The 24,738-nt window shown below is 56.0% G+C and overlaps 5 protein-coding genes across 8 annotated transcripts; 3 read left to right on the top strand and 2 right to left on the bottom strand.

Moving 5' to 3' along the window:
- The first annotated feature begins 2,574 nt into the window (after positions 1-2,574).
- Positions 2,575-7,700, top strand: LOC141476114 (butyrophilin subfamily 1 member A1-like). The gene is made up of 10 exons (XM_074164715.1): positions 2,575-2,653; positions 3,114-3,461; positions 3,988-4,269; positions 4,590-4,694; positions 4,907-4,927; positions 5,377-5,397; positions 6,024-6,056; positions 6,529-7,107; positions 7,413-7,541; positions 7,690-7,700. Exons 1-10 carry the CDS (start codon positions 2,581-2,583, stop codon positions 7,698-7,700), a joined length of 1,602 nt encoding a protein of 533 aa, XP_074020816.1. The 5' UTR covers positions 2,575-2,580.
- A 1,066-nt stretch (positions 7,701-8,766) lies between these two features.
- On the bottom strand, positions 8,767-9,890 carry LOC141476113 (C-type lectin domain family 2 member B-like; the record flags this gene model as incomplete). The annotated part of the gene is made up of 4 exons (XM_074164714.1): positions 8,767-8,890; positions 9,070-9,170; positions 9,450-9,634; positions 9,734-9,890. Coding segments are annotated over 4 exons (567 nt in total), but the record flags the coding sequence as incomplete, so codon positions are not given.
- Positions 9,891-10,837: 947 nt separating this feature from the next.
- LOC141476111 (butyrophilin subfamily 2 member A2-like) lies at positions 10,838-12,725 on the top strand. The gene is made up of 3 exons (XM_074164713.1): positions 10,838-10,842; positions 11,351-11,442; positions 12,052-12,725. The coding sequence occupies exons 1-3, from the start codon at positions 10,838-10,840 to the stop codon at positions 12,723-12,725; spliced, it is 771 nt and encodes a 256-aa protein (XP_074020814.1).
- Positions 12,726-14,548: 1,823 nt separating this feature from the next.
- On the top strand, positions 14,549-19,689 carry LOC141476110 (butyrophilin subfamily 1 member A1-like). The gene is made up of 10 exons (XM_074164712.1): positions 14,549-14,621; positions 15,105-15,452; positions 15,979-16,260; positions 16,579-16,683; positions 16,896-16,916; positions 17,366-17,386; positions 18,013-18,045; positions 18,518-19,096; positions 19,402-19,530; positions 19,679-19,689. The coding sequence occupies exons 1-10, from the start codon at positions 14,549-14,551 to the stop codon at positions 19,687-19,689; spliced, it is 1,602 nt and encodes a 533-aa protein (XP_074020813.1).
- On the bottom strand, positions 19,613-23,469 carry LOC141476057 (C-type lectin domain family 2 member D-like). 4 transcript variants are annotated; one of them, XR_012463662.1, is made up of 6 exons: positions 23,370-23,415; positions 21,746-22,171; positions 21,462-21,646; positions 21,082-21,182; positions 20,553-20,902; positions 19,613-20,063 (listed from the first exon to the last, which is right to left on the bottom strand). XR_012463662.1 is itself a non-coding variant. In XM_074164683.1 (5 exons), exons 2-5 carry the CDS (start codon positions 22,089-22,091, stop codon positions 20,779-20,781), a joined length of 756 nt encoding a protein of 251 aa, XP_074020784.1. In that variant the 5' UTR covers positions 22,092-22,273; positions 23,370-23,415; the 3' UTR covers positions 20,533-20,778. The 4 variants fall into 4 exon arrangements, 1 of the variants encoding a protein (XP_074020784.1); XR_012463661.1 differs by having other exon boundaries at positions 19,812-20,041; positions 20,533-20,902; positions 23,370-23,469; XR_012463660.1 differs by having other exon boundaries at positions 19,815-20,063; positions 21,746-22,273; positions 23,370-23,420.
- Between the last annotated feature and the right edge of the window lie 1,269 nt (positions 23,470-24,738).

Genomic DNA, 24,738 nt, shown 5'->3' with positions numbered 1-24,738 from the left:
GGGGTTTTGTTTGCTTGTTTGTTTGTTTGTTTTTAATTGGGAGGGCAAATTATCCAAAACTGTTGATTTTAGGGCGCAGGAGGGGAAACGCTTCGTGCCAGACCTCGATCTGTGCCGGGGCATTGGGGAACCCAAAAGGGTGTGACAAGGAGGAGGTTCCCTCCAGCCCATAAAAAAAGAGAGAAAAAAGTAATTATATATATAAATAAAACCATAAAAATATAAATATGTATTTAATATAAATTTCTTTTTATATATTGTATGTATTTTATATAAAATTATATATAAAAATTAAAATGTTTATATAAAAAAATATATATTTGTATATATGAATCAATAGATACATATAAATATATAAAAATATATCTTTTTTTCATGGCATCACCTCCTGGCAACTCACAGCATCGAGCCAAGACCCCCATCCTTTCCCCCACCCCCAGTAAACCAAACTAATTCATCCAATTGCAAAAACATAGAAAAAATAGTGTTCTTGCAATTAACCATTTTTTTTAACCAAAACCCTAATTTTTTATTGGTTTTTTTTTTTTTTTTAAGCAATGGTCACACACCACTGGATCTGCCGCTTTTGTAGAGCACAGAAAGCACTCACTGCAAAAACTTTCCATGAGGCTGACAAAGCCTGCACGTGGAAAAAACCAAAAAGTAATAATTAAAAATAAACCAATAGAAATAAAAAATAAAAATGCAATTAATAAAAATAAAATCAAAGACAAATCAAATAAAAATTTGAAAATAAAAATTAAAAAGAAAAAATGAAATTAAAATAAAAGAAAAAATTAACATTATAATAAAAACCAAAGCAAAAAATTAAAATTAATAGCAGTATTTTCCTGCTGGGACCTTTGAGACTCTAAGAGATCCCATCCAAGAGGGGAAAAGCACATCTTTAGTCTGGGTTTTTTTCTCTCTTTTTTTCTCTTTTTCCTCTTTTTTTGGTTGGTTTTTTTTCATGATTCCCACCCTGGGCTCAAGCCCAGTTTTCACCAGTTCACCCACGGGGCTCCCAGCGCCTCCCACCTCTCCTGACTGGTGGCCCAGTTGCTCTCAAACCTCAGAAAAATGATAGACAAATAGAAAAAATAAACTAGAAATGGAAAGCGAGCCAGGCAACTGGGCAGACTGGGAGAGATTAGGGTGAGGGAAACAGGACCTCAAATGGAAAACTGGAAAAGAGAAAGTTGGAAAAAAGCAGGAAAATGGAATTTATTCTTTTTTATAACTTTGTATTTTATAAATGTATATATTTATGTGGTGGTTTAGGCTGAATTGGCCCATGACAGGGACAGATGCTCTGCCCCAACCTCTTGCTCCCAGGAGAGGAGGAGGAAAGAGAAAGAGATTTATGAGTTCAGCAGGAACTAAACTACTTTAATGGAATATAAATAATAAGATAAAAAGGAAAATAATGAAATAGATACACTGTATACAAAAGGGTATCAGACTCCCAAGATGACATCATCGGCAGGCACTGGGGAAGTCCCAGACTGGAGTCAGTGATGGGTGTGAACTGGATTCCAGCTCTGGGGTCAGGACCGCAGGGATCGGGATCAAAGGCAGACGAACAGACAGGGTCATCCTCAGATGTCAGCCATCGAAGAAAGAGCTGATCCCTCGGCTCTTATAGTGAGTGTGGGGTAGATGGGATGGAACGCCCCCTTGGTCAGTCTGGGGTCACCCCTCCTGTAGCCTCCTCCCTGGGAGTGGGACCCCAGGGAGGTCCGCTTTTCCGCTTTTCCGCTTCTGTCCCTCCAACTGGGCAAATACCCCCGCCCTCAACCTGAACCTCCCTGCACCCCTTGTTTTGGGCATGGGCTCCCCCCTGCATAAGTTGTGACAGTGGGGACAGTAGGGGACAGGTCCTCCCCAGGGATCTGATGTCCCCAAGGTGACAGGGCACAGCTGGGGTGTCCTGACACTCAAATCTCTATCCAAACTCTTTTCGGCCCCTCGTCCCTGTCTCCCCACAAGCTCCTGGCTGTTGTAGGGCTGCAGGGACACTGCTGGGCTCCTCTGCCATGTCCAAAAATCACAACCAAGCTCTAAATTAACCTTAACCTGCTCGCAACCACATATTTTGCCTTCCTCCACTTTTTTCCGTCTTTCTCCTCCTTAATGTGTTCAAGTGCTGAGGGTGGAGTTTGAAGTCAGCCCAAAAATCCCTGATGCTGCATCTGGAAAGAGAGGATAAGTGCGAGACCTTGGGTGTATCCCGTCGGCTGCTTCCTCTTGCAGCTCATACGGGTCCGGGGAGTGAATTTCCTTTCTGCGAGGAATTTAGAATATTTAATTTCACTTAAAATCTCATAAGGTATTTAGAGTAAATCCTGGGGAGGGCAGTGGGGCAGAACAGGGGCTGCACTGGGAGCCACGTGTGGATCCCGTCCCTCCCTTGACCACGGGTTCCTTCTGACATCAGGGTGCAGGTGGTTTGGTGGGATTTCTGGAGTGGTGTTGGGGGCAGGTGCAGCCCTTCTTCCCCATCCCCTCTGCGGCGGCTGTAACCCCCCCTTGCCCTCCCTCTGCCTCCCTTCCCACTCTCTTCTCCAGCTTCGGCTGAAGATGTGGTTCCCCACGAGCCCATGGTGCCTCCTCAGTCATTTCCTGACTCTCCACCTCCTCCGGCTGGGATCAGGTAGGGATCCTGCAGGGCTGGGTGGGGCTGAGCGTGTTCCGGGTGGCAGATGTGGGGCAGGGGAGGTGTCATGGGGCAGGAGGAGCTGAGCCCAGAGCTCAGCTGCAAATGGCTTTCACTTTCCCTTGGTCTCATGATGCCACACGTCCATTGCCCTGGGACATCTTCAGTCCCACCCTGTGGTGCTCCCCCAAAGCCTTTGTCCCTTCTGCCAGGGCTGGTTGGGGTGGGGGTCACGATTTTCTGGAGCAGGTCCCCACAGCCAGGAAACCGCATTTTCCTTCAAGTTCTCCTGCTCCCTCTCCAGTTTCTCCCATGTCTTTGGACCACAGGGAGGGCAAAGCAACACTCACGGGATGGAGTGGTCACCGCTCACACCAAGCTGGCCCCTTGCCATGCGATGCCTGTAAATTAACGTAGGCACAATCTCCGTCTCTCTGTGTCCTTCTCTGTCACCCAGCGCAGTTCAGAGTGGTGGGACCAGGCCGACCTCTCCTTGCCACCGTGGGGCAGGATATTGTGCTGCCATGTCACTTATCCCCACACATGGACGCTCAGAGCTTGGAGATCAGGTGGATCCGTCACCAGCTCTCTGAAACGGTGCACCTCTACCGAAATGGAGCAGACCAGTACTGGGAGCAGATGGAGGAATACGCTGGAAGGACAGAGTTGGCCAGAGATGGTCTCTCCAGTGGGAGCCTGGACTTGAGAATCTCTGGCTTGAGACCCTCTGATGATGGCCAGTACGTCTGCACTGTGCAAGATGCTGCCTCTTATGGAGAAGCTGTGGTGGAGCTGGAGGTGGCAGGTTTGTGGCTGCTGTGGTGTTTCCTGGGGATGGTCCAGATGTCCCTGGGTTGGTGTGTCCCTCCCAGAGCTTTGTCCCATCCTCACGTCCATCCATTTGGTGCTGAAGGCCAGGAGCCGTTGAGAGAGGTCAGGTGCAAGGGGTCTCTTCCCATCTGTGCCTGCCCAGGAGGGAGCACACATGTGGTGTTGGAGGGGTTTTGGGGGCAGAGTGGCATGGACGCAGTAGCTTTGGATCTCTGTGGTGTCCTCATGACGCTGTGATGATGCAGAGATGCTGCCTTGAGGTGCTGAAGCTCGACCACTTGGTGCTCCTCTGCCCAGTTGTTTTATGGGAGGTCTGGGGTCATTTGGCATCAGTGCTCTCCGGTTCCTGCAGATGTTGGGGTGGGTTTGGTGGTGTGAGGAGCACGTGGCCGGCCCCACAGCCCCCTGGGCACCCTGTGATGTGTCTGGCGTGGCGTTCGGTCTTGGCCTTTGAGCTGGGTCCATCCCTAACTCAGGGCAACTCCGGGCTCTTCCCCCAGCCATGGGCTCTGTCCCTCTCCTCTCTCTGGAGGCTTACGAGGACGGAGGCATCCGGGTGGTGTGTCGATCGGCCGGCTGGTACCCGTCACCGAAGGTGCTGTGGAAGGATGCCGGTGGGCAGCATCTCCCCTCGGTCTACCAGAGACGTTCAACTGACGAGAGGGGTTTCTTTGAGATCCAAGATGTCATCGTTGTGAGCGGGAAGGGAGATGGGAACGTGTCGTGCGTGGTGAGGAACAGCCGCCTGGAGCAGGAGCAGGTGTCGTGCCTGCACATCTCAGGTGCAGGATGGCAGCCGGGCTGGGGTTGGCCGCACTGCTTGGGGGGGGGTTGATCTCAGGGGGCTGGAGAAACATGTGTGGGAAGGGGAGGGGCGGAGTGTACCTGCAGGTGAGTTTTAGCGCAGGAGATACCGTGATCCTGGTGTGCTTCAGGGGAGCATTGGGATGTCCATGGGATGGGGTAGACGATGTCCCCTTGAAGCCAGGGCTCCCACAACAAGGCTTTAGGAGCTGGGATTTTGGGGGTTGTTTGGTTTTTCATCTTCCACACAGGGGAGTGTAAAATGAGTCCTTTTCCGGATGTTTTTTTTGTTTCTCAGCTCCCTTTTTCCACAATGCCCGTCCCTGGATGGCAGCTCTGGGTGTGTTCCTCCTGTTTTCAGTGGTGTCAGCTGCCCTCAGTGCTTATCTCTACCGAAGGAAAGGTGAGTTTCCATCACCGCAATGTTTTGCCTTTATTAAAGAAGCTCTTTGTGCACAGAAGGATGGGGACAAGGACACGGGGTGGCAGTGGGAGGAGAGGGAGCATGGCGAGAGCATCTGGCTGGTGGGAAGGTCCAAGAGACCCTGGAGAGATGGTCCCAGTGATGAAGCAGCTGCTCTCCTGACCTCCTCTTCCTCTGTTTTTGCTTTCCAGTGGTGCAGTCCAGAGTGCTGGGTGAGTCCTTCTGGCCCCTGCCACCAGCAAAGCCTCCTGAGAAAGGAGCCCCCAGGGAGGGATGTGGCTTTGGATGGGTCTTGCTGGTTCTCTGATCACTGATGTGGGTTGATGGAACCCAGAAGGGGACTGGAGAGCACTGGTGCTGGGAACTGGGCGCGGGAACTGGGCACGGGAGGTGTCCTGGCTCATGGGAAGAAACAGGGACCAGTACTGAGTGAGCTTAAATCAGGCTGAGCCTTAAACCTATGCTTAAGTCGGGCTTAACTGCAGGGTGCCTGGGTGGGCTGGGGTGGGGATAGGAGGGCAGGGATCCACCCTGTGAGCCAAGGGGACTTTTCACATTCCCCAGACAGGAGTTTGGGCTCAGCCCAAGCTCTGCCTGCTCGAGCCATGGGGTGAGAAGCTCTTCCCTTTCATCACTCAATGATTTTGTTTTTCCTTTCCAGAGCAACGAGATGCAGCACTGGGTGAGTCTCTGTGAGCTCCTTCTGGCTCAGTGTCCTCTCCCGGGTGCTCTGTGCTCGGCCCTGTCCCCCCTTGCCTGTCCTCTCCATCACCTGTGTCCGGGCAAACCCCTGTGGGAAGGTGCCTGTAGGGGGTGGGCAGCTCGGGGAAACCAGACCAGGGACAGACCCTCTCCCCTGCCCAAAGTCCCTGGGTACCAGCCATGGGACATGACCAGGCTGGAGGGACACATCCCTGGGACCCAGGGAGTGTTTTCCCACTCCCCAAAAAGGAGGAATTTGGGTTTCCCCAGCTCTTCTTCCTCCTTCTTGAGCACTTATGGGATGAGAAGCTGTCCTCTCTGACCAAATATTGCTTTTGTTTTCCAGAGGAACAAGCTGCACTGTTGGGTGAGTCTCCGTGAGCTCCTCCTGGCTTGGTGTCCTCTCCCGGGCACTCTGTGCTTGACCCTCTCCCGTCTTGCTCTCCTCTCCATCCCTGCATCCCTTGGGTCCAGGCAAACCCCAAGGGGATGTGCCTGGGGAGGTGGGCAGTTCAGGGACACCAGACCAGGGATGGGCCCGTTACCCTTTCCACAGCCACTGGGTACCAGTGGTGGGATGTGACCTGCTCTTGTCTCTCCTTGTAGAGTGGAGAAAGTTTCTGCTTCCTGAGAATCCAGGTATTTGGGTATTTTATTGTATTTTGCGTTGGTTTATGGGTGGTTCTCCTCCCTTTCCCTCTGTGCAAGGCGTAACTGGGCTGTCCAGTGAAGGGACTGGCCATGCCTTTGCGTGTTGGTGACTCAGACCCCCGCCCCAGACCATGGCACTGGGCTGTATCTCACCCCATTTTCTTGCCATTCCACCCTGTTCTGAGTTACACCATGGTTCCCCAGAGGTGCCATCTCCCCCGGAGACACCTTGCACTGCCCGGCCCCTCTCCCCATCCTGCTACTCCCTGCAGGGGCTGCAGCCCCACTGTTGCCTCTTCCCATGGGACTGAGCTCGGCCGTGGTGGAGCTGGCCCCGTGGTGGGGATGAAGAGGAGGGAGATACCCAGTCTCCTGCCCCATGGAGCAGGTCCTGGCCCTGGGGTGGTGAAACCTGCCCAGGACTGAGTGCTGATGCTCCGGCTCCTCCTGTTCCCTGCAGATGTGGTGACCCTGGATCCAAACACGGCTCATTCCAAACTTGTCCTGTCGGAGGATTTGAGAAGCGTGAGATGTGGAGCCACACGGCGGAACCTGCCTGACAACCCCGAGAGATTTAGTTATTGGTGCTGGGTGCTGGGCCAGGAGAGGTTCTGGGAGGGGAGGCACTGCTGGGAGGTGGAGGTGGAGGGGGAGGTGGGAGATGATTCATGGTGGGGTGTTGGGGTTGCCATAGAGACTGTGGAGAGGAAGAGGAGAGTGTTACCAGGCCCTGAAGAAGGGATCTGGTTGGTTCGGCACCGGAAAGGGCGGTTTGAGGCTCTCACTTTTCCTCCCACCACGCTGTCCCCAGTCCCCAGGAGGATCTGGGTCTGTCTGGACTGCACACGGGGGCTGGTGACTTTCCTTAATGCCGACACTGGGGTCGAGATCTTCACTTTCCCATCAGGCTCCTTCCACGGGGAGACCCTGCGCCCTTGGTTTCAAGTGGAGACAGAGAAAACAGAGCTGTGCCTCAGGGGCAGCACCCTCCAGACCCTCAGCCCCGCTTCCATCACCACCACAGCCTTCAGAAGACCCTGTCCTTCTCCAGGGACTCCTCACTCTCCTCTCCTGGACCCTGCAGGAGATGTCCCTCTCTGTCCTGCCCCAGCCCAGGGAGCAGAGGGGGAGTGAGGGACAGGGGCTGCTGTGGGGTCCCCCTGGGTACTGGGAGGCTCCAGGCAGGGGTGTATGTCCTCATTTCAGCTTTGATGGAGTTGATTTTCTTTCTAGTGTCGGTTGCATTTTGGATTTGGTGTGAGAACGCCATTGATCAGACATGGTTTTATACGTGGCTGCGAAATGTTCACGTCAGTCAAGGACTTTTTCAGCTTCCCATTGCAGCCAAGAGCAAGCACTGCCAGGATGATGCAGCCAAAGGGATATTCCACCCACAGATGTCCTGCTCAGGCCAGCAACGGGAGCTGGCACCATCCATCGCTGCTGCGGACAGGCTGAGCAATCAGTCCTCAGGTGCTGAGGGCAACTGGTGTTGTATCCCTTTGTTTTGTATATTTTTTTACAATTACTCATATTTTCCTCTGCTGTAAATGTTGTCTTAAACTGTCTTTATTCCAACTCACAAGGTGTTTTTCCCTCCTTTTCTCCCTCTGGACAAGAGGTGGGGAGTGAGGGTTAAACCACACCGGGGGGCCAGGGACCTCTCGGACCCCCTTGGAAGCCCTAAGAACCCCTTTGACCCTCTTGGATGCCCTGGATGCCTTTGGATGCCCTTGAACCCCACAAAAGAAATTCATAGCAAATCATGATGATTTATTAAAAACAGTACAAAAACCAGCAATAGTATCTGTGAGAGTTAAAACGTAAATGGAGGAGACCCACAAGGGCCACTTCACCCCCTGGCTCTGTGGCCCCCCTGCCCTGGGGGGCAGAGCTCCTAGAATGACGTCACGGGCAGCACTGGGGAAGTCCCAGACTGGAGTCAGCCATGGACAGGAACTAGATTCCCCTCAAGGGAAGGGGCCTCAACCACCTCCCTGGGCAACCTGTTCCAGTGTTCCACCCCATTAGAGAGGCGATTCTGCCACTTTACTCTGCTCTGGTGAGACCTCACCTGGAGTACTCTGTGCAGGTCTGGAGCCCTCAATATAGAAAGGACATGGACCTGATGGAGCAGGTCCCAAGGAGGGCCACCACAATGATCAGGGGGGTGGAGCACCTCTCCTATGAGGACAGACTGAGGGAGATGGGGTTGTTCAGCTTGGAGAAAAGGAGGCTCTGGGGAGACCTCATAGCGGCCTTCCAGTACCTGAGGGGGGCTACAGGAAGGCTGGGGAGGGTCTGTTTACAAAGGCCTGCAGTGACAGGACAAGGGGCAATGGTTTTAAGTTGGAGAAGGGGAGATTTAGATTGGATATTAGGAAAAAGTTCTTTACCATGAGGGTGGTGGAACACTGGAACAGGTTGCCCAGGGAGGTGGTTGAAGCCCCTTCCCTTGAGATATTCAAGGTGAAGCTCGACGAGGCCCTGGGCAACCTGGTCTAGTTGGGGGTGTCCCTGCTGACTGCGGGGAGGTCGGACTAGATGACCTTTGGAGGTCCCTTCCGGCCTGGACCAATCTATGAATCTGGAGTCAGGAACACAGGGATCGGGATCAACGGCAGACAAACAGACAGGGTCCTCCTCAGATGTCAGCCATCGAAGAAACAGCTGACCCTTTGATCCCTCGGCTTTTACACTAAACATGGGGCAGATGGAGCACAGGTTTGCTGCAGAGATAAGGCCGTGGCTGGGAGCAGCCAGCACCCCAGAGATCATGGTCATTCAGGAACAGACAAGGTTCTTCACCCAGCACTGGGATCCTGCAACAAGCAGCACAGACACCACTGGTACCATGGAGGTCACGGCTGTCCCCTCGAGCCCCAGGAGTTGACAAGGGCTGCCTGCAAAGGGACAGCCCCAGCAGACACCTCTCACCCAGACCCTGCCCATCCCACCGCAGGATGGTCTCCCCACAGCCCCAGCTCCCAACGGGACTCACATCTGGTTGAAGCTGCTGCCGTCCACCCACTCCAGGCGCTCGCCCCGTCTCCGCAGCCCAATCCAGTAATCGATGTTGCCCTTGAGGTGTGAGAGGAACCGCTGGGAAGTAAAGAGAGAAGCCAACAGTCAGGAGATGCTGCCAGCCCCACGTTGGTTCCTCTTCCAGCCCCATGCCCACACAGATATCACTGGCTCTGGGATGGCAGCAGCTCCCACCCCACGCCTGCTCCAACAAGCTCCAGAGCTGCTGCAGGAGCTCAGCAGCCCACCCAGCATTCTTGGTCCTGCTCTGACCCAACTCTGCTCCCACCCTGGGCTCTGCACCCAACACAGGAACCCCCCCAAACCCTCACACACCCACAATAGCCCCTCACTCACCATTTCCCACTCCCTCCTCAGCACGGCCAGCGAGGCCCCACGCGAGGAGCACTGCTCCTGGCTCCACTCCCAGCTCCCCTCGTCCCTCGAGAGGTAGTAGCAGACATTGCGGTACCCAACCCAGACATCAGGACATGCCAGCACCGGAGCCACAGGCACAGCTGGATCTCCTCCATGTCTTCCTGCTGGAGAGGGAAGGGCAGAAGGGCAGAGGATTGGGCTCCGCAGGGACCAGGGGACACAGCTGCGTGGGGCAGGGAAGGAGGCAGCCGCTCCTCCCTTACCTGAGAGTACAGCAACAGCCACGGCCAGAGCCAGGACCAGAGCCACCAGCACAGACACCACCAGGACCCGTGTCCTTCTGCCTGTAGCCCCAGGCACCTCTGGGCGGAGGGACACTCCTCCTTCCTGGGGACTCAGGGGCTCCTCCACGTCCCCATTATCGCATCAGAATATCTTCTTCTCCCCTTACCCCACAAGAAGGCTTTGGGAGTTGGAAGTTTAGGGTTGTTTTGGGTTTTTTTCTTCTCCTTATACTCTCTCATGTAAAATGAGTCCTTTTCCGAATGTTTTTTTGTTTCTCAGCTCCCTTTTTCCACAATGCCTGTCTCTGGATGGCAGCTCTGGGTGTGTTCCTCCTGCTTTCAGTGGTGTCAACTGCCCTCAGTGCTTATCTCTACCGAAGGAAAGGTGAGTTTGTAGTGGAGGTGATGGAGGTCAGGAGATCGGTGTGGAGGGAGTCTGAGACCTGGCCCATGGACGTACGCTGAACGGGATAGAGTTGTGTCAGAACAGGTTTTGCGTTCATTAAAGAAGCTCTTTGGGCAAAGGAAGGATGGGGACAAGGACACGGGGTGGGGGTGGGAGGAGAGGGAGCATGGCAAGAGCATCTGGCTGGTGGGAAGGTCCAAAAGACCCTGGAGAGATGGTCCCAGTGATGAAGCAGCTACTCTCCTGACTTCCTCTTCCTCTGTTTTTGCTTTCCAGTGGTGCAGTCCAGAGCGCTGGGTGAGTCCTTCTGGCCCCTGCCACCAGCAAAGCCTCCTGAGAAAGGAGCCCCCAGGGAGGGATGTGGCTTTGGATGGGTCTTGCTGATTCTCTGATCACTGATGTGGGTTGATGGAGCCCAGAAGGGGACTGGAGAGCACTGGGGTTGAGAACTGGGCACGGGAGGTGTCCTGGCTCATGGGAAGAAACAGGAACCAGTATTGAGTGAGCTTAAATCAGGCTGAGCCTTAGATCTCTGCTTAAGTCAGGCATAACTGCAGAGTCCCTGGGTGGGCAGGGGGATAGAAGGGCAGGGACCCACCCCTGTGATCCAAGGGGACTTTTCCCATTCCCCACACAGAAGGAGTTTGGGCTCAGCCCAAGCTCTGCCTGCTCGAGCCATGGGGTGAGAAGCCATCCCCTCTGGTCTCTCATTGATTTTGTTTTTCCTTTCCAGAGGAACGAAATGAAACACTGGGTGAGTCTCTGTGACCTCCTCCTCGCTCTATGTCCTCTCCTGGGCACTCTGCACTCATCCCTTTCACCCTTGCCCGTCCCCTCCAACCCTGCATCCTCCGGGTCCAGGCAAACCCTGAGGGGATGTGCCTGGGAGGGTGGGCAGCCTGGGGACAGCAGACTGGGGATGGACACGCTCCCCTGCCCAGAGTCCCTGGGGACCAGCCGTGGGACATGACCAGGCTGGAGGGAGCCATCCCTAGGACCCAGGGAGTGTTTTCCCACTCCCCAAAGAGAAGGAGGTTTGGGGATTCCCCAGCTCTGTTTATTCTTCTTGAGCACTTACGGGATGAGAAGCTGTCCTCTCTGACCAAATATTGCTTTCATTTTCCAGAGAAACAAGGTGCACTGTTGGGTGAGTCTCCGTGATCTCCTCCTATCTCCGTGTCCTCTCCCAGGTGCTCATGCTCGGCCCCTTCCGCCCTTGCCCATCCTCTCGACCCCTGCATCTCCTGGGTCCAGGCAAACTGTGAGGAGTTGTACCTGAAAGGTTGGGCAACCTGGGGACACCAGGCCAGGTCTGGACAGTCTCCCCTGCCCAGAGTCCCTGGGGACTGGCCATGGGATGTGACCTGCTCTTATCTTTCCTTGTAGCTTGGAGAAAGTTTCTGCTTCCAGAAAATCCAGGTATTTGGGTATTTTATATTAATTTATTGGGGATTCTCCTCCCTTTCCCTCTGTGCAAGGTGTAACTGGGCTGTCTAGCGAAGGGACTGGCCATGCCTGGGCATGTTGGTGACTCAGGCCCCCCAGATCATGGCACTGGGTTGGATCTCACCCCATTTTCTTGCCATTCCACCCTCTTCTGAGCTACACCCTTGAGCCTCACACGCGCCATCTCCCCCTGAGACCTCCTGCACTGCCCTACCCAGCCCCTCTCCCCATCCTGCTACTCCCTGCAGGGGCTGCAGCCCCACTGTTGCCTCATCCCACAGGAACAAGCTCAGCTGTTGCTATGGTGGGTCCGACCCTGTGGTGGGGATGGAGAGGAGGAAGGAGATGCCCAGTCTCCTGCCCCGTGGGGCAGGTCCTGGCCCCGGGGTGGTGAAACCTGCCCAGGACTGAGCACTGATGCTCTGGCTCCTCCTGTTCCCTGCAGATGTGGTGACCCTGGATCCAAACACGGCTCATTCCAAACTTGTCCTGTCGGAGGATTTGAGAAGCGTGAGATGTGGACCCACACGGCGGAACCTGCCTGACAACCCTGAGAGATTTAGTTATTGGTGCTGCGTGCTGGGCCAGGAGAGGTGCTGGGAGGGGAGGCACTGCTGGGAGGTGGAGCAGGAGAACATAGGTCCTTCATGGTGGGCTGTTGGGGTTGCCAGAGAGTCCGTGGAGAGGAAGGGGACAGTGTCGCCCAGTCCTGAAGAAGGGGTATGGGGGATTGATTGCTATGACTGGCAGCTTACAGCTCTCACCTCTCCTCGCACTGCCTTGCCTTGGCAGTTGTACCCCACCAGGATCTGGGTCTGTCTGGACTGCACACGGGGGCTGGTGACATTCCTCAGTGCCGACACTGGGGTCACGATCTTCACTTTCCCACCAGCCTCATTCCGCCGGGCAACCCTGCACCCCTGGTTTTGGGTGCAGAGTGAGAAAACCCATCTGTACCTCAAGGGCAGCACCCCTCAGACCCTCAGCCCTGCTTCCATCCCCACCACAGCCTACAGCAGACCCTGCCCTTCTCCAGAGACTCCTCACTCTCCTCTCCTGGACGCTGCAGGAGATGTCCCTCTCTGTCCTGCCCCAGCCCAGGGAGCCAAGGGGGAGTGAGGGTCAGGGGACAGGGGCTGCTGTGGGGTAACCCTGGTGCTGGGAGGCTCTGACCATGGAATGTGTCCTCATTTCGGCTTTGATGGAGTTAATTTTCTTTCTAGCAGCTGCTGACGTTTGGATTTAGTGTGAGAATTACCTTGGTCACACATATTTTTATATGTGGCTGAGAAATGTTCGAATCAGTCCAGGGCTTTTTCAGCTTCCCATCGCAGCCAAGAGGGAGCACGGCCAGGATGAGATGGCCAAAGGGATATTCCACTTTAGAAATGTCCTACTCGGAATAGAAATGGGGATTCTTGGGGGGCTGGGATCCTCCATCGCTGCTGGGGATGGCCTGGGAAATCAGTCCTCAGGTGCTGAAGGCAACTGGTGTTGTATCCCTTTATTTTGTATATTTTTTTACAATTAATAATGATATTTTCCTCGGTGGTAACTGTTGTCTTAAACTGTCTTTATTCCAACCTACAAGGTGTTTTCCCCCACTTTTCTCCCTCTTCTCCCCACCCTACTGAGGAACAGGGAGGGAGGGAGGGAGCTTCTGGCTGGGGTTAAACCACGCTGGGCAGCCAGGAAACTCTGGCTTATAATTAATTATCCTTAATTATTCTTAATTATAATTAATTATTCTTAATTATACTCAGCCATCTCTATCAGTAGGAAGCTGTGCACTCCCAGCAGTGGATAGCAAGTATCGGACACTGGGAGCACAATGGCTTCAGGAGGAAGGGAAGGCCTCAGGGCTCTGGCACCGGGGCAAGGAGTTGTCTGGACCCGCCGCCATTAGGGAGAGAGCCCGCTACACAGCAAACTTTTCTAATTTATATTGCGTGTGACGTTCATGGTATGAAATACTCCTGTTGGCCAGCCTGGGTCAAATGCCCAGGCCTTGCTCCTCCTTGTCCCTGCACCTGGCAAGGCTCAAAAACACTAAAACCTTGAATCCCACAGAGCCTGGCTGGCTATAAAGTAAATATTTTCACAAATTCAGATACTAGAGTCTTCTAAAAGTGTAATTTTCCCCAGCATTAGAAGAAAAGTTACTCCTGTGTCTCTCAACTGAGGACAGGTATGGATGTGGATGGGACATTGGGGACAGCAGGGGACACGTCCTCCCCAGGAATCTGAGGTCCCCAAGTTGACAGGGCAGAGGGACAGGGCACAACTGGGGTGTCCTGACGCTCGAAGCCCCCCAAACCCTTCTTGTCACATTGTCCCTGGCTCCCCACAAGCTCCTGGCTGTTTAGGGCTGCAGGGACACTGCTGGGCTCCTCCACCATGTCCAAAAATCACAACCAAGCTTTAAATTAACCTTAACCTTCTCGCACCCAAATGCACATATTTTCCTCCCCTTTTTTCTTTTTTTCTGCTCGTTAATGAGTTCAAGTGCTGGGGGTGGAGTTTGAAGGCAGCCCAAAAACCACTAACGGTGCATCCGGAAAGAGAGGGTGAGTGCAGACCCTGCGTGTATCCTGTCGGCTGCTTCCTCCTGCAGCTCGTACAGGTCTGGTGTGTGAATTTCCTTTCTGTGAGGAATTTAGAATATTTAATTTCACTTAAAATCTTGTAAGGGATTTAGGGTAAATCCTGGGGAGGGCAGTGGGGCAGAGCAGGGGCTGCACCAACATCTGCTCATGGATCCCATCTGTCCCTTGACCAAGGGTTCCTCCCGATGTCAGGGTGTGGGTCGTTTGGTGGGATTTCTGGAGTGATGTTGGGGGCAGGTACAGCCCTTCTTCCCCATCCCCTCTGCAGCGGCTGTAACCCCCCCCTTGCCCTCCCTCTGCCTCCCTTCCCACTCTCTTCTCCAGCTTTGGCCGCAAATGGGGTTCCCCACGAGCCCATGGTGCCTCCTCAGTCATTTCCTGACTCTCCACCTCCTCCGGCTGGGATCAGGTAGGGATCCTGCAGGGCTGGGGGGGGCTGAGCGTGTTCCGGGTGGCAGATGTGGGGCAGGGGAGGTGTCATGGGGCAGGAGGAGCTGAGCCCAGAGCTCAGCTGCAAATGGCTTTCACTTTCCCTTGGTCTCATGATGCCACACGTCCATTGCTCTGGGACATCTTCAGTCCCACCCTGCAGTGCTCCCCCAAAGTCTTTGTCCCTTCTACCAGGGCTGGCTGGGGAGGGTGTGTGTGTCATTTTTGGGGTGGGGGGCACAATTTTCTGGAGCAGATCCCACCTCCAGGAAACCGCCTTCTCCTTCCAGTCCTCCCGCTCCCTCTCCAGTTTCTCCCAAGTCTTTGGGCCATGGGGAGGGCAAAGCAACACTCATGGGATGGAGCGGTCACCGCTCACGCCAAGCTGGCCCCTTGCCATGCGATGCCCGTAAATTAACATGGGCGCAATCTCTGTCTCTCTGTGTCCTTCTCCATCACCAAGCGGAGTTCAGAGTGGTGGGACCAGGCCGACCTCTCCTTGCCACCGTGGGGCAGGACGTCGTGCTGCCGTGTCACTTGTCCCCACATGTGGACGCTCAGAGCTTGGAGATCAGGTGGATCCGTCACCAGTTCTCTGAAACGGTGCACCTCTACCGAAATGGAGAGGATCTGGTCGGGGCACAGATGGAGGAATACATTGGAAGGACAGAGTTGGCCAGAGATGGTCTCTCCAGTGGGAGCCTGGACTTGAGAATCTCTGGCTTGAGACCCTCTGATGACGGCCAGTACGTCTGCACTGTGCGAGATGCTGCCTCTTATGGAGAAGCTATGGTGGGGCTGGAGGTGGCAGGTTTGTGGCTGCTGTGGTGTTTCCTGGGGATGGTGCAGGTGTCCGTGGGTTGGTGTGTCCCTCCCAGAGCTTTGTCCCATCCTCACATCCATCCATTTGGTGCTGAAGGCCAGGAGCCGTTGAGAGAGGTCGGGTGCGAGGGGTCTCTTCCCATCTGTGCCTGCCCAGGAGGAAGCACGCTCGTGGTGCTGGAGGTGTTTTTGGGGCAGAGCGGCACGGACACTGTGTCTTTGGGTCTCTGTGGTGACCTTGTGATGCTGTGTTGGTGCAGAGATGCAGCCTTGAGGTGCCAAAGCTCGGCTGCTCAGTGCTGCTCTGCCCGTCTGTTTTATGGGAGATCTGGGGGCATTTGGCATCAGTGCTCTCCGCTTCCTGCAGACATTGGGGTGGGTTTGGTGGTGTGAGGAGCACGTGCCTGGCCCCACAGCCCCCTGGGCACCCTGTGATGTGTCTGGCGTGGCGTTCGGTCTTGGCCTTTGAGCTGGGTCCATCCCTAACTCAGGGCAACTCCGGGCTCTTCCCCCAGCCATGGGCTCTGTCCCTCTCCTCTCCCTGGAGGCTTACGAGGACGGAGGCATCCGGGTGGTGTGTCGATCGGCCGGCTGGTACCCGTCACCACAGGTGCTGTGGAAGGATGCCAGCGGGCAGCATCTCCCCTCGGTCTCCCAGAGACAGTCCCCAGACGAGAGGGGTTCCTTTGAGATCCAAGATGTCATCATTGTGAGCGGGAAGGGAGATGGGAACGTGTCGTGCGTGGTGAGGAACAGCCGCCTGGAGCAGGAGCAGGTGTCGTGCCTGCACATCTCAGGTGCATAATGGCAGCCGGGCTGGGGTTGGCCATGCTGCTTGGGGGTGTTGATCTCAGGGGGTTGGAGAAACATGTGTGGGAAGGGGAGGGGGGGAGTGTACCTGCAGGTGAGTTTTAGCGCAGGAGATAACGTGATCCTGGTGTGCTTCAGGGGAGCATTGGGGTGTCCATGGGATGGGGTAGATGACGTCCCCTTGAAGCCAGGGCTCCCACAACAAGGCTTTAGGAGCTGGGATTTTGGGGGTTGTTTGGTTTTTCATCTTCCACACAGGGGAGTGTAAAATGAGTCCTTTTCCGGATGTTTTTTTGGTTTCTCAGCTCCCTTTTTCCACAATGCCCGTCCCTGGATGGCAGCTCTGGGTGTGTTCCTCCTGCTTTCAGTGGTGTCAGCTGCCCTCAGTGCTTATCTCTACCGAAGGAAAGGTGAGTTTCCATCACCGCAATGTTTTGCCTTTATTAAAGAAGCTCTTTGTGCACAGAAGGATGGGGACAAGGACACGGGGTGGCGGTGGGAGGAGAGGGAGCATGGCGAGAGCATCTGGCTGGTGGGAAGGTCCAAGAGACCCTGGAGAGATGGTCCCAGTGATGAAGCAGCTGCTCTCCTGACCTCCTCTTCCTCTGTTTTTGCTTTCCAGTGGTGCAGTCCAGAGTGCTGGGTGAGTCCTTCTGGCCCCTGCCACCAGCAAAGCCTCCTGAGAAAGGAGCCCCCAGGGAGGGATGTGGCTTTGGATGGGTCTTGCTGGTTCTCTGATCACTGATGTGGGTTGATGGAACCCAGAAGGGGACTGGAGAGCACTGGTGCTGGGAACTGGGCGCGGGAACTGGGCACGGGAGGTGTCCTGGCTCATGGGAAGAAACAGGGACCAGTACTGAGTGAGCTTAAATCAGGCTGAGCCTTAAACCTATGCTTAAGTCGGGCTTAACTGCAGGGTGCCTGGGTGGGCTGGGGTGGGGATAGGAGGGCAGGGATCCACCCTGTGAGCCAAGGGGACTTTTCACATTCCCCAGACAGGAGTTTGGGCTCAGCCCAAGCTCTGCCTGCTCGAGCCATGGGGTGAGAAGCTCTTCCCTTTCATCACTCAATGATTTTGTTTTTCCTTTCCAGAGCAACGAGATGCAGCACTGGGTGAGTCTCTGTGAGCTCCTTCTGGCTCAGTGTCCTCTCCCGGGTGCTCTGTGCTCGGCCCTGTCCCCCCTTGCCTGTCCTCTCCATCACCTGCGTCCGGGCAAACCCCTGTGGGAAGGTGCCTGTAGGCGGTGGGCAGCTCGGGGAAACCAGACCAGGGACAGACCCTCTCCCCTGCCCAAAGTCCCTGGGTACCAGCCATGGGACATGACCAGGCTGGAGGGACACATCCCTGGGACCCAGGGAGTGTTTTCCCACTCCCCAAAAAGGAGGAATTTGGGTTTCCCCAGCTCTTCTTCCTCCTTCTTGAGCACTTATGGGATGAGAAGCTGTCCTCTCTGACCAAATATTGCTTTTGTTTTCCAGAGGAACAAGCTGCACTGTTGGGTGAGTCTCCGTGAGCTCCTCCTGGCTTGGTGCCCTCTCCCCGGCACTCTGTGCTTGACCCTCTCCCGTCTTGCTCTCCTCTCCATCCCTGCATCCCTTGGGTCCAGGCAAACCCCAAGGGGATGTGCCTGGGGAGGTGGGCAGTTCAGGGACACCAGACCAGGGATGGGCCCGTTACCCTTTCCACAGCCACTGGGTACCAGTGGTGGGATGTGACCTGCTCTTGTCTCTCCTTGTAGAGTGGAGAAAGTTTCTGCTTCCTGAGAATCCAGGTATTTGGGTATTTTATTGTATTTTGCGTTGGTTTATGGGTGGTTCTCCTCCCTTTCCCTCTGTGCAAGGCGTAACTGGGCTGTCCAGTGAAGGGACTGGCCATGCCTTCGCGTGTTGGTGACTCAGACCCCCGCCCCAGACCATGGCACTGGGCTGTATCTCACCCCATTTTCTTGCCATTCCACCCTGTTCTGAGTTACACCATGGTTCCCCAGAGGTGCCATCTCCCCCGGAGACACCTTGCACTGCCCGGCCCCTCTCCCCATCCTGCTACTCCCTGCAGGGGCTGCAGCCCCACTGTTGCCTCTTCCCATGGGACTGAGCTCGGCCGTGGTGGAGCTGGCCCCGTGGTGGGGATGAAGAGGAGGGAGATACCCAGTCTCCTGCCCCATGGAGCAGGTCCTGGCCCTGGGGTGGTGAAACCTGCCCAGGACTGAGTGCTGATGCTCCGGCTCCTCCTGTTCCCTGCAGATGTGGTGACCCTGGATCCAAACACGGCTCATTCCAAACTTGTCCTGTCGGAGGATTTGAGAAGCGTGAGATGTGGAGCCACACGGCGGAACCTGCCTGACAACCCCGAGAGATTTAGTTATTGGTGCTGGGTGCTGGGCCAGGAGAGGTTCTGGGAGGGGAGGCACTGCTGGGAAGTGGAGGTGGAGGGGGAGGTGGGAGATGATTCATGGTGGGGTGTTGGGGTTGCCATAGAGACTGTGGAGAGGAAGAGGAGAGTGTTACCAGGCCCTGAAGAAGGGATCTGGTTGGTTCGGCACCGGAAAGGGCGGTTTGAGGCTCTCACTTTTCCTCCCACCACGCTGTCCCCAGTCCCCAGGAGGATCTGGGTCTGTCTGGACTGCACACGGGGGCTGGTGACTTTCCTTAATGCCGACACTGGGGTCGAGATCTTCACTTTCCCATCAGGCTCCTTCCACGGGGAGACCCTGCGCCCTTGGTTTCAAGTGGAGACAGAGAAAACAGAGCTGTGCCTCAGGGGCAGCACCCTCCAGACCCTCAGCCCCGCTTCCATCACCACCACAGCCTTCAGAAGACCCTGTCCTTCTCCAGGGACTCCTCACTCTCCTCTCCTGGACCCTGCAGGAGATGTCCCTCTCTGTCCTGCCCCAGCCCAGGGAGCAGAGGGGGAGTGAGGGACAGGGGCTGCTGTGGGGTCCCCCTGGGTACTGGGAGGCTCCAGGCAGGGGTGTATGTCCTCATTTCAGCTTTGATGGAGTTGATTTTCTTTCTAGTGTCGGTTGCATTTTGGATTTGGTGTGAGAACGCCATTGATCAGACATGGTTTTATACGTGGCTGCGAAATGTTCACGTCAGTCAAGGACTTTTTCAGCTTCCCATTGCAGCCAAGAGCAAGCACTGCCAGGATGATGCAGCCAAAGGGATATTCCACCCACAGATGTCCTGCTCAGGCCAGCAACGGGAGCTGGCACCATCCATCGCTGCTGCGGACAGGCTGAGCAATCAGTCCTCAGGTGCTGAGGGCAACTGGTGTTGTATCCCTTTGTTTTGTATATTTTTTTACAATTACTCATATTTTCCTCTGCTGTAAATGTTGTCTTAAACTGTCTTTATTCCAACTCACAAGGTGTTTTTCCCTCCTTTTCTCCCTCTGGACAAGAGGTGGGGAGTGAGGGTTAAACCACACCGGGGGGCCAGGGACCTCTCGGACCCCCTTGGAAGCCCTAAGAACCCCTTTGACCCTCTTGGATGCCCTGGATGCCTTTGGATGCCCTTGAACCCCACAAAAGAAATTCATAGCAAATCATGATGATTTATTAAAAACAGTACAAAAACCAGCAATAGTATCTGTGAGAGTTAAAACGTAAATGGAGGAGACCCACAAGGGCCACTTCACCCCCTGGCTCTGTGGCCCCCCTGCCCTGGGGGGCAGAGCTCCTAGAATGACGTCACGGGCAGCACTGGGGAAGTCCCAGACTGGAGTCAGCCATGGACAGGAACTAGATTCCCCTCAAGGGAAGGGGCCTCAACCACCTCCCTGGGCAACCTGTTCCAGTGTTCCACCCCATTAGAGAGGCGATTCTGCCACTTTTCTCTGCTCTGGTGAGACCTCACCTGGAGTACTCTGTGCAGGTCTGGAGCCCTCAATATAGAAAGGACATGGACCTGATGGAGCAGGTCCCGAGGAGGGCCACCAAAATGATCAGGGGGGTGGAGCACCTCTCCTATGAGGACAGACTGAGGGAGCTGGGGTTGTTCAGCTTGGAGAAAAGGAGGCTCTGGGGAGACCTCATAGCGGCCTTCCAGTACCTGAGGGGGGCTACAGGAAGGCTGGGGAGGGTCTGTTTACAAAGGCTGCAGTGACAGGACGAGGGGCAATGGTTTTAAGTTGGAGAAGGGGAGATTTAGATTGGATATTAGGAAAAAGTTCTTTACCATGAGGGTGGTGGAACACTGGAACAGGTTGCCCAGGGAGGTGGTTGAGGCCCCTTCCCTTGAGATATTCAAGGTGAAGCTCGATGAGGCCCTGGGCAACCTGGTCTAGTTGGGGGTGTCCCTGCTGACTGCGGGGAGGTCGGACTAGATGACCTTTGGAGGTCCCTTCCGGCCTGGACCAATCTATGAATCTGGAGTCAGGAACACAGGGGAATCTGGAGTCAGGAACACAGGGATCGGGATCAACAGCAGACAAACAGACAGGGTCCTCCTCAGATGTCAGCCATCGAAGAAACAGCTGACCCTTTGATCCCTCAGCTTTTACACTAAACATGGGGCAGATGGAGCACAGGTTTGCTGCAGAGATAAGGCCGTGGCTGGGAGCAGCCAGCACCCCAGAGATCATGGTCATTCAGGAACAGACAAGGTTCTTCGCCCACCACTGGGATCCTGCAACAAGCAGCACAGACACCACTGGTACCATGGGGGTCACGGCTGTCCCCTCGAGCCCCAGGAGTTGACAAGGGTTGCCTGCAAAGGGACAGCCCCAGCAGACATCTCCCTCCAGGACCCTGCCCATCCCACCGCAGGATGGTCTCCCCACAGCCCCAGCTCCCAACGGGACTCACGTCTGGTTGAAGCTGCTGCCGTCCACCCACTCCAGGCGCTCGCCCTGTCTCCGCAGCCCAATCCAGTAATCGATGTTGCCCTTGAGGTGTGAGAGGAACCGCTGGGAAGTAAAGAGAGAAGCCAACAGTCAGGAGATGCTGCCAGCCCTACATTGGTTCCTCTTCCAGCCCCATGCCCACACAGATATCACTGGCTCTGGGATGGCAGCAGCTCCCACCCCACGCCTGCTCCAACAAGCTCCAGAGCTACTGCAGGAGCTCACCAGCCCGCCCAGCACTCTTGGTCCTGCTCTGACACAGCTCTGCTCCCACCCCAGGCTCTGTACCCAACACAGGAACCCCCCCAAACCCCCACACACCCACAACAGCCCCTCACTCACCATTTCCCACTCCCTCCTCAGCACGGCCAGCGAGGCCCCACGCGAGGAGCACTGCTCCTGGCTCCACTCCCAGCTCCCCTCGTCCCTCGAGAGGTAGTAGCAGACATTGCGGTACCCAACCCAGACATCAGGACATGCCAGCACCGGAGCCGCAGGCACAGCTGGATCCCCTCCATGTCTTCCTCCTGGAGAGGGAAGGGCAGAAGGGCAGAGGATTGGGCTCTGCAGGGACCAGGGGACACAGCTGCGTGGGGCAGGGAAGGAGGCAGCCGCTCCTCCCTTACCTGAGAGTACAGCAACAGCCGCGGTCAGAACCAGGACCAGAGTCACCAGCACAGACACCACCGGGACCCGTGTCCTTCTGCCTGTAGCCCCAGGAACCTCTGGGTGGGGGGACACTCCTCCTTCCTGGGGACTCAGGGGCTCCTCCACGTCCCCATTACCGCAGCAGAATCTCTTCTTCTCCCCTTGCCCCAGGGGAAATGGGGATGCGAAATCTCCAGCCTTGTAACAAGCAGGAGCTTGTGCCCAAGGTATCAATACCTCTGGCAAAGCCTGTTTCAAGCCACATTTGGATCCCGTTCTACCACCACAGCTGTTCATGTCACGCTGAGAGGTTTCAGAGACCATGATGACAGAAGAGCAGGTCAGGGCATTTAATTCCACTTCCTCACAGGTACCACAATCAATTTAGGAGATCAGCCACAGCCCTGTGGTGACACCCAGCATCAGGAAATTGTACCAGCACAGTCTTGCCCTGTCCCTGATCTCCCTGGGACACCGCAGCCTGTCCCCAGCACCCAGCCAGCACCCTGGGAGAAAAACGCAGCCTCAGTGAGCTCAGTGACTGGCCCTTGGCCCCCAGCAGACCCAGCACCCTCCCCACCACCCCACATGCACCCCTCCCTGACAGGGCACAAAGCCCTCACAGCTGGGAGCATCCCCAGCAGGGGCCCAGGCCTGGGAATGGGGGGGTCCAGGGTCCCCCCAGCACACCTCCTGAGCCCTCCTGCACGCACCACAGCAGCAGGACACCACCCCCAGCACCTCAGGCTGGGGCAGGGGTGAGACTTTGAGCCTCTGCGGCTGGAAACTCAGTGATCCTGGGGGGTGATAGGATGAAGGGGCCTCAGCAAAGCATCCTGTGGGTGCTTCAGAGAAAGACTAAAGACAGGGCAAGGGAGCGAGCAAGGCAGATCAGGGCAAGAAAACAGACAGCCCTACAGTTTATTTTTCCCCCCGCTTATCTGGCCGAGGTAGAACCAACACAGAAACCAAATATGCAAATAGCAACAGCAGGAACAGAGAGTTCTGCAAAAAGCTCATCTGGCCCAAAGGGGACAGATCTATTCACCCCAGAGCTGTTTCTCTGGCCTTGGACAAAGCAGCTCCTGCCCTGTCAGTGCTGCAGCCCCGGTGCCTTTAAGTAATAGTGAAACCGAATATTGCGCCTTCCTGCCGGGAAAAGCAGAACTGTCTCTTCCCTTCAACGGCCCCAGGGGAAGGAAGCTTCAGCCATAAGAGAAAGGGACTGTGCAGGGGGGTCCTGGAGCTGAGACCCCCGCCCGGGAAAGCCCCGGTAGGATCAGGCCCTCCCAGAAACCCAGCGCAGCCCGAGGGAGCCCCGGGGCCAGAGGCAGCGGGGGGAGCCCCAGCTCAGAGGGGGAGATCCTGGCAGCAGCAGGGCCCGGCCCCCCCCTCGGCCGTGGGGGGAACGGAGGGGAAATTGGGGGCCGCGGGCCCGGGCCCTCTCCGGCCACAGGAAAGGGGGGCAGGAAAGGGGGAACTAGGAAGAGACTGGCCCCTTTCTAGCCACCCGAGGACGTTTTCGGGGGAAAAGGGGCCCGGGCCCTCTCTAATCACCCGAGGAGGGGTTCGGGGGGGGTGGGGGGACGGGCCCATCCCTACCTGCGCCGACCCAGAACAAAGCTCCTCCACCGCATTTTGCTGCTCTGGGCAGGAAGGGGATGTTACTGAGGATCCCAGTAACAAGAGCCCCACCCAACGCGGTAAGAACGGTGGCGGGGGGGGGGGAAGGCAGCCAATCGAAACGTTGCCTTTAAAAAGCCACCCTCCCCTTCTTGATCCACGTCCTCGTCGGTACGCGGCACCCGGACACGGCGGAGGAGGCAAAGAGAGAAAACCCGCCCCAATTTCCCCCCAAAAGGCCGTGACGTAGGTTTAAAGGCGGCGCTCGGCTGGCTGTCGAAGGGGCGGCAGCAGCGGGCGCAGCCCCCGCTCCCCTCCCGGACACGGGGAGACCCGGCCCGGAGGGGGTGGAGCGGACCTGGTTGGGAACCGCGCCGGTGCCCCCCCTCCAGCGGGGCGCCTTGGGTGGGACCTGATTGAGAACCCCCCGCGCTCGCCTCCGCCGCTGGCAGCGCTTTCCCGGCCCCGGCGCCCAAAGAGCCCCGAAATGGGCTTCTTTGGTGCCGGCGCTGGGGGGAAACTCCACGGAGCTCCCGCGCCTTGGCTTCGGCATCGGAACCTTTTCTAGTTTACACGCATCGCCTAATTAGGAGACTGTCCTCAGCAGCGGCGGCTCCTCCTCTTCCTGATTGTATTCTCCCTTCCGATTAAAGCTCTGGTTCATTGGGTAATGACAGCTCCTGCTCAGCGAGGAGGGGGCTGAAGATGTGGAGGTGCGGGTTTGGCGTTATAAGGAGCCCAGTTCCCCTCAAGGACGCATAGGTTTTTATTTTCAGCAAGCTTTGTATCTCCCAGAAACTTCGCAGTTTTAGCGGAAGGCCCCAGCTTTCCCCAGTTCGGTTCCCTCGTGTCTTTGTGCTCTCTGCACCCCGCTCCAAGGCGCCTCTTGCCTTCCCCGGGGGTTTCGAGCCGGGACACCTTTCTCTCGCTTTCCATGCTGGCCCTTTCCATCCTGGCTTTAGGAGCGTTGGAGGACACGGCAAGGAGGGGGGAGCTTCTCCCCCCTTCTCCCTCCAGCCCTGGCAGCGTGGGGTGCAGGTGGCGGGACAGGGGTGGCTGGAGCCCATCCCTATTCCCTCGCATGTTTTTCTGCTTACAGGGCTACCCTTCTAATTGTTTAATTACCCACTGAGGCTGGAAAACAGGGCTCCTGAGGCCACAGGCATCCTCGCCCTGCTTTTATCTGCTTTCCCAGGCAGGGACTTTTGGGGACAAGACAAGGACTTGATGGACCTTCATCTGAACCCCTGGCTCTGCTGTATCTTCTCAAGGAACAAGTCCAGGCTCTTTCTTGACTAAAGCCCAGTGCGTCAGGGCTCACCCTGAGCCTGCACCAGAAGGAGGGCAG

Source organism: Numenius arquata, chromosome 28 (assembly GCF_964106895.1).
Source record: "Numenius arquata chromosome 28, bNumArq3.hap1.1, whole genome shotgun sequence".
Lineage (NCBI taxonomy): Eukaryota > Metazoa > Chordata > Aves > Charadriiformes > Scolopacidae > Numenius > Numenius arquata.
The sequence above is the reverse complement of the archived record's forward strand: the minus strand, read 5'-3'. Positions and strand labels throughout refer to the sequence as shown.

Coding starts and splice junctions, on each gene's coding strand:
- LOC141476111 (XM_074164713.1), top strand. Junction 11,443..12,051: donor TGAGGAGTTGTACCTGAAAG/GTTGGGCAACCT, acceptor TGTTCCCTGCAG/ATGTGGTGACCCTGGATCCA.
- LOC141476114 (XM_074164715.1), top strand. CDS start 2,581: ATGTGGTTCCCCACGAGCCCATGGTGCCTCCTCAGTCATTTCCTGACT. Junction 4,270..4,589: donor GTCGTGCCTGCACATCTCAG/GTGCAGGATGGC, acceptor TTTGTTTCTCAG/CTCCCTTTTTCCACAATGCC. Junction 4,695..4,906: donor TTATCTCTACCGAAGGAAAG/GTGAGTTTCCAT, acceptor TTTGCTTTCCAG/TGGTGCAGTCCAGAGTGCTG.
- LOC141476110 (XM_074164712.1), top strand. CDS start 14,549: ATGGGGTTCCCCACGAGCCCATGGTGCCTCCTCAGTCATTTCCTGACT. Junction 16,261..16,578: donor GTCGTGCCTGCACATCTCAG/GTGCATAATGGC, acceptor TTGGTTTCTCAG/CTCCCTTTTTCCACAATGCC. Junction 18,046..18,517: donor TCTGCTTCCTGAGAATCCAG/GTATTTGGGTAT, acceptor TGTTCCCTGCAG/ATGTGGTGACCCTGGATCCA.
- LOC141476057 (XM_074164683.1), bottom strand. CDS start 22,091: ATGGTCTCTGAAACCTCTCAGCGTGACATGAACAGCTGTGGTGGTAGA. Junction 21,183..21,461: donor TGAGGAGGGAGTGGGAAATG/GTGAGTGAGGGG, acceptor TTTACTTCCCAG/CGGTTCCTCTCACACCTCAA. Junction 20,903..21,081: donor GGCAGCAGCTTCAACCAGAC/GTGAGTCCCGTT, acceptor TGCTTGTTGCAG/GATCCCAGTGGTGGGCGAAG.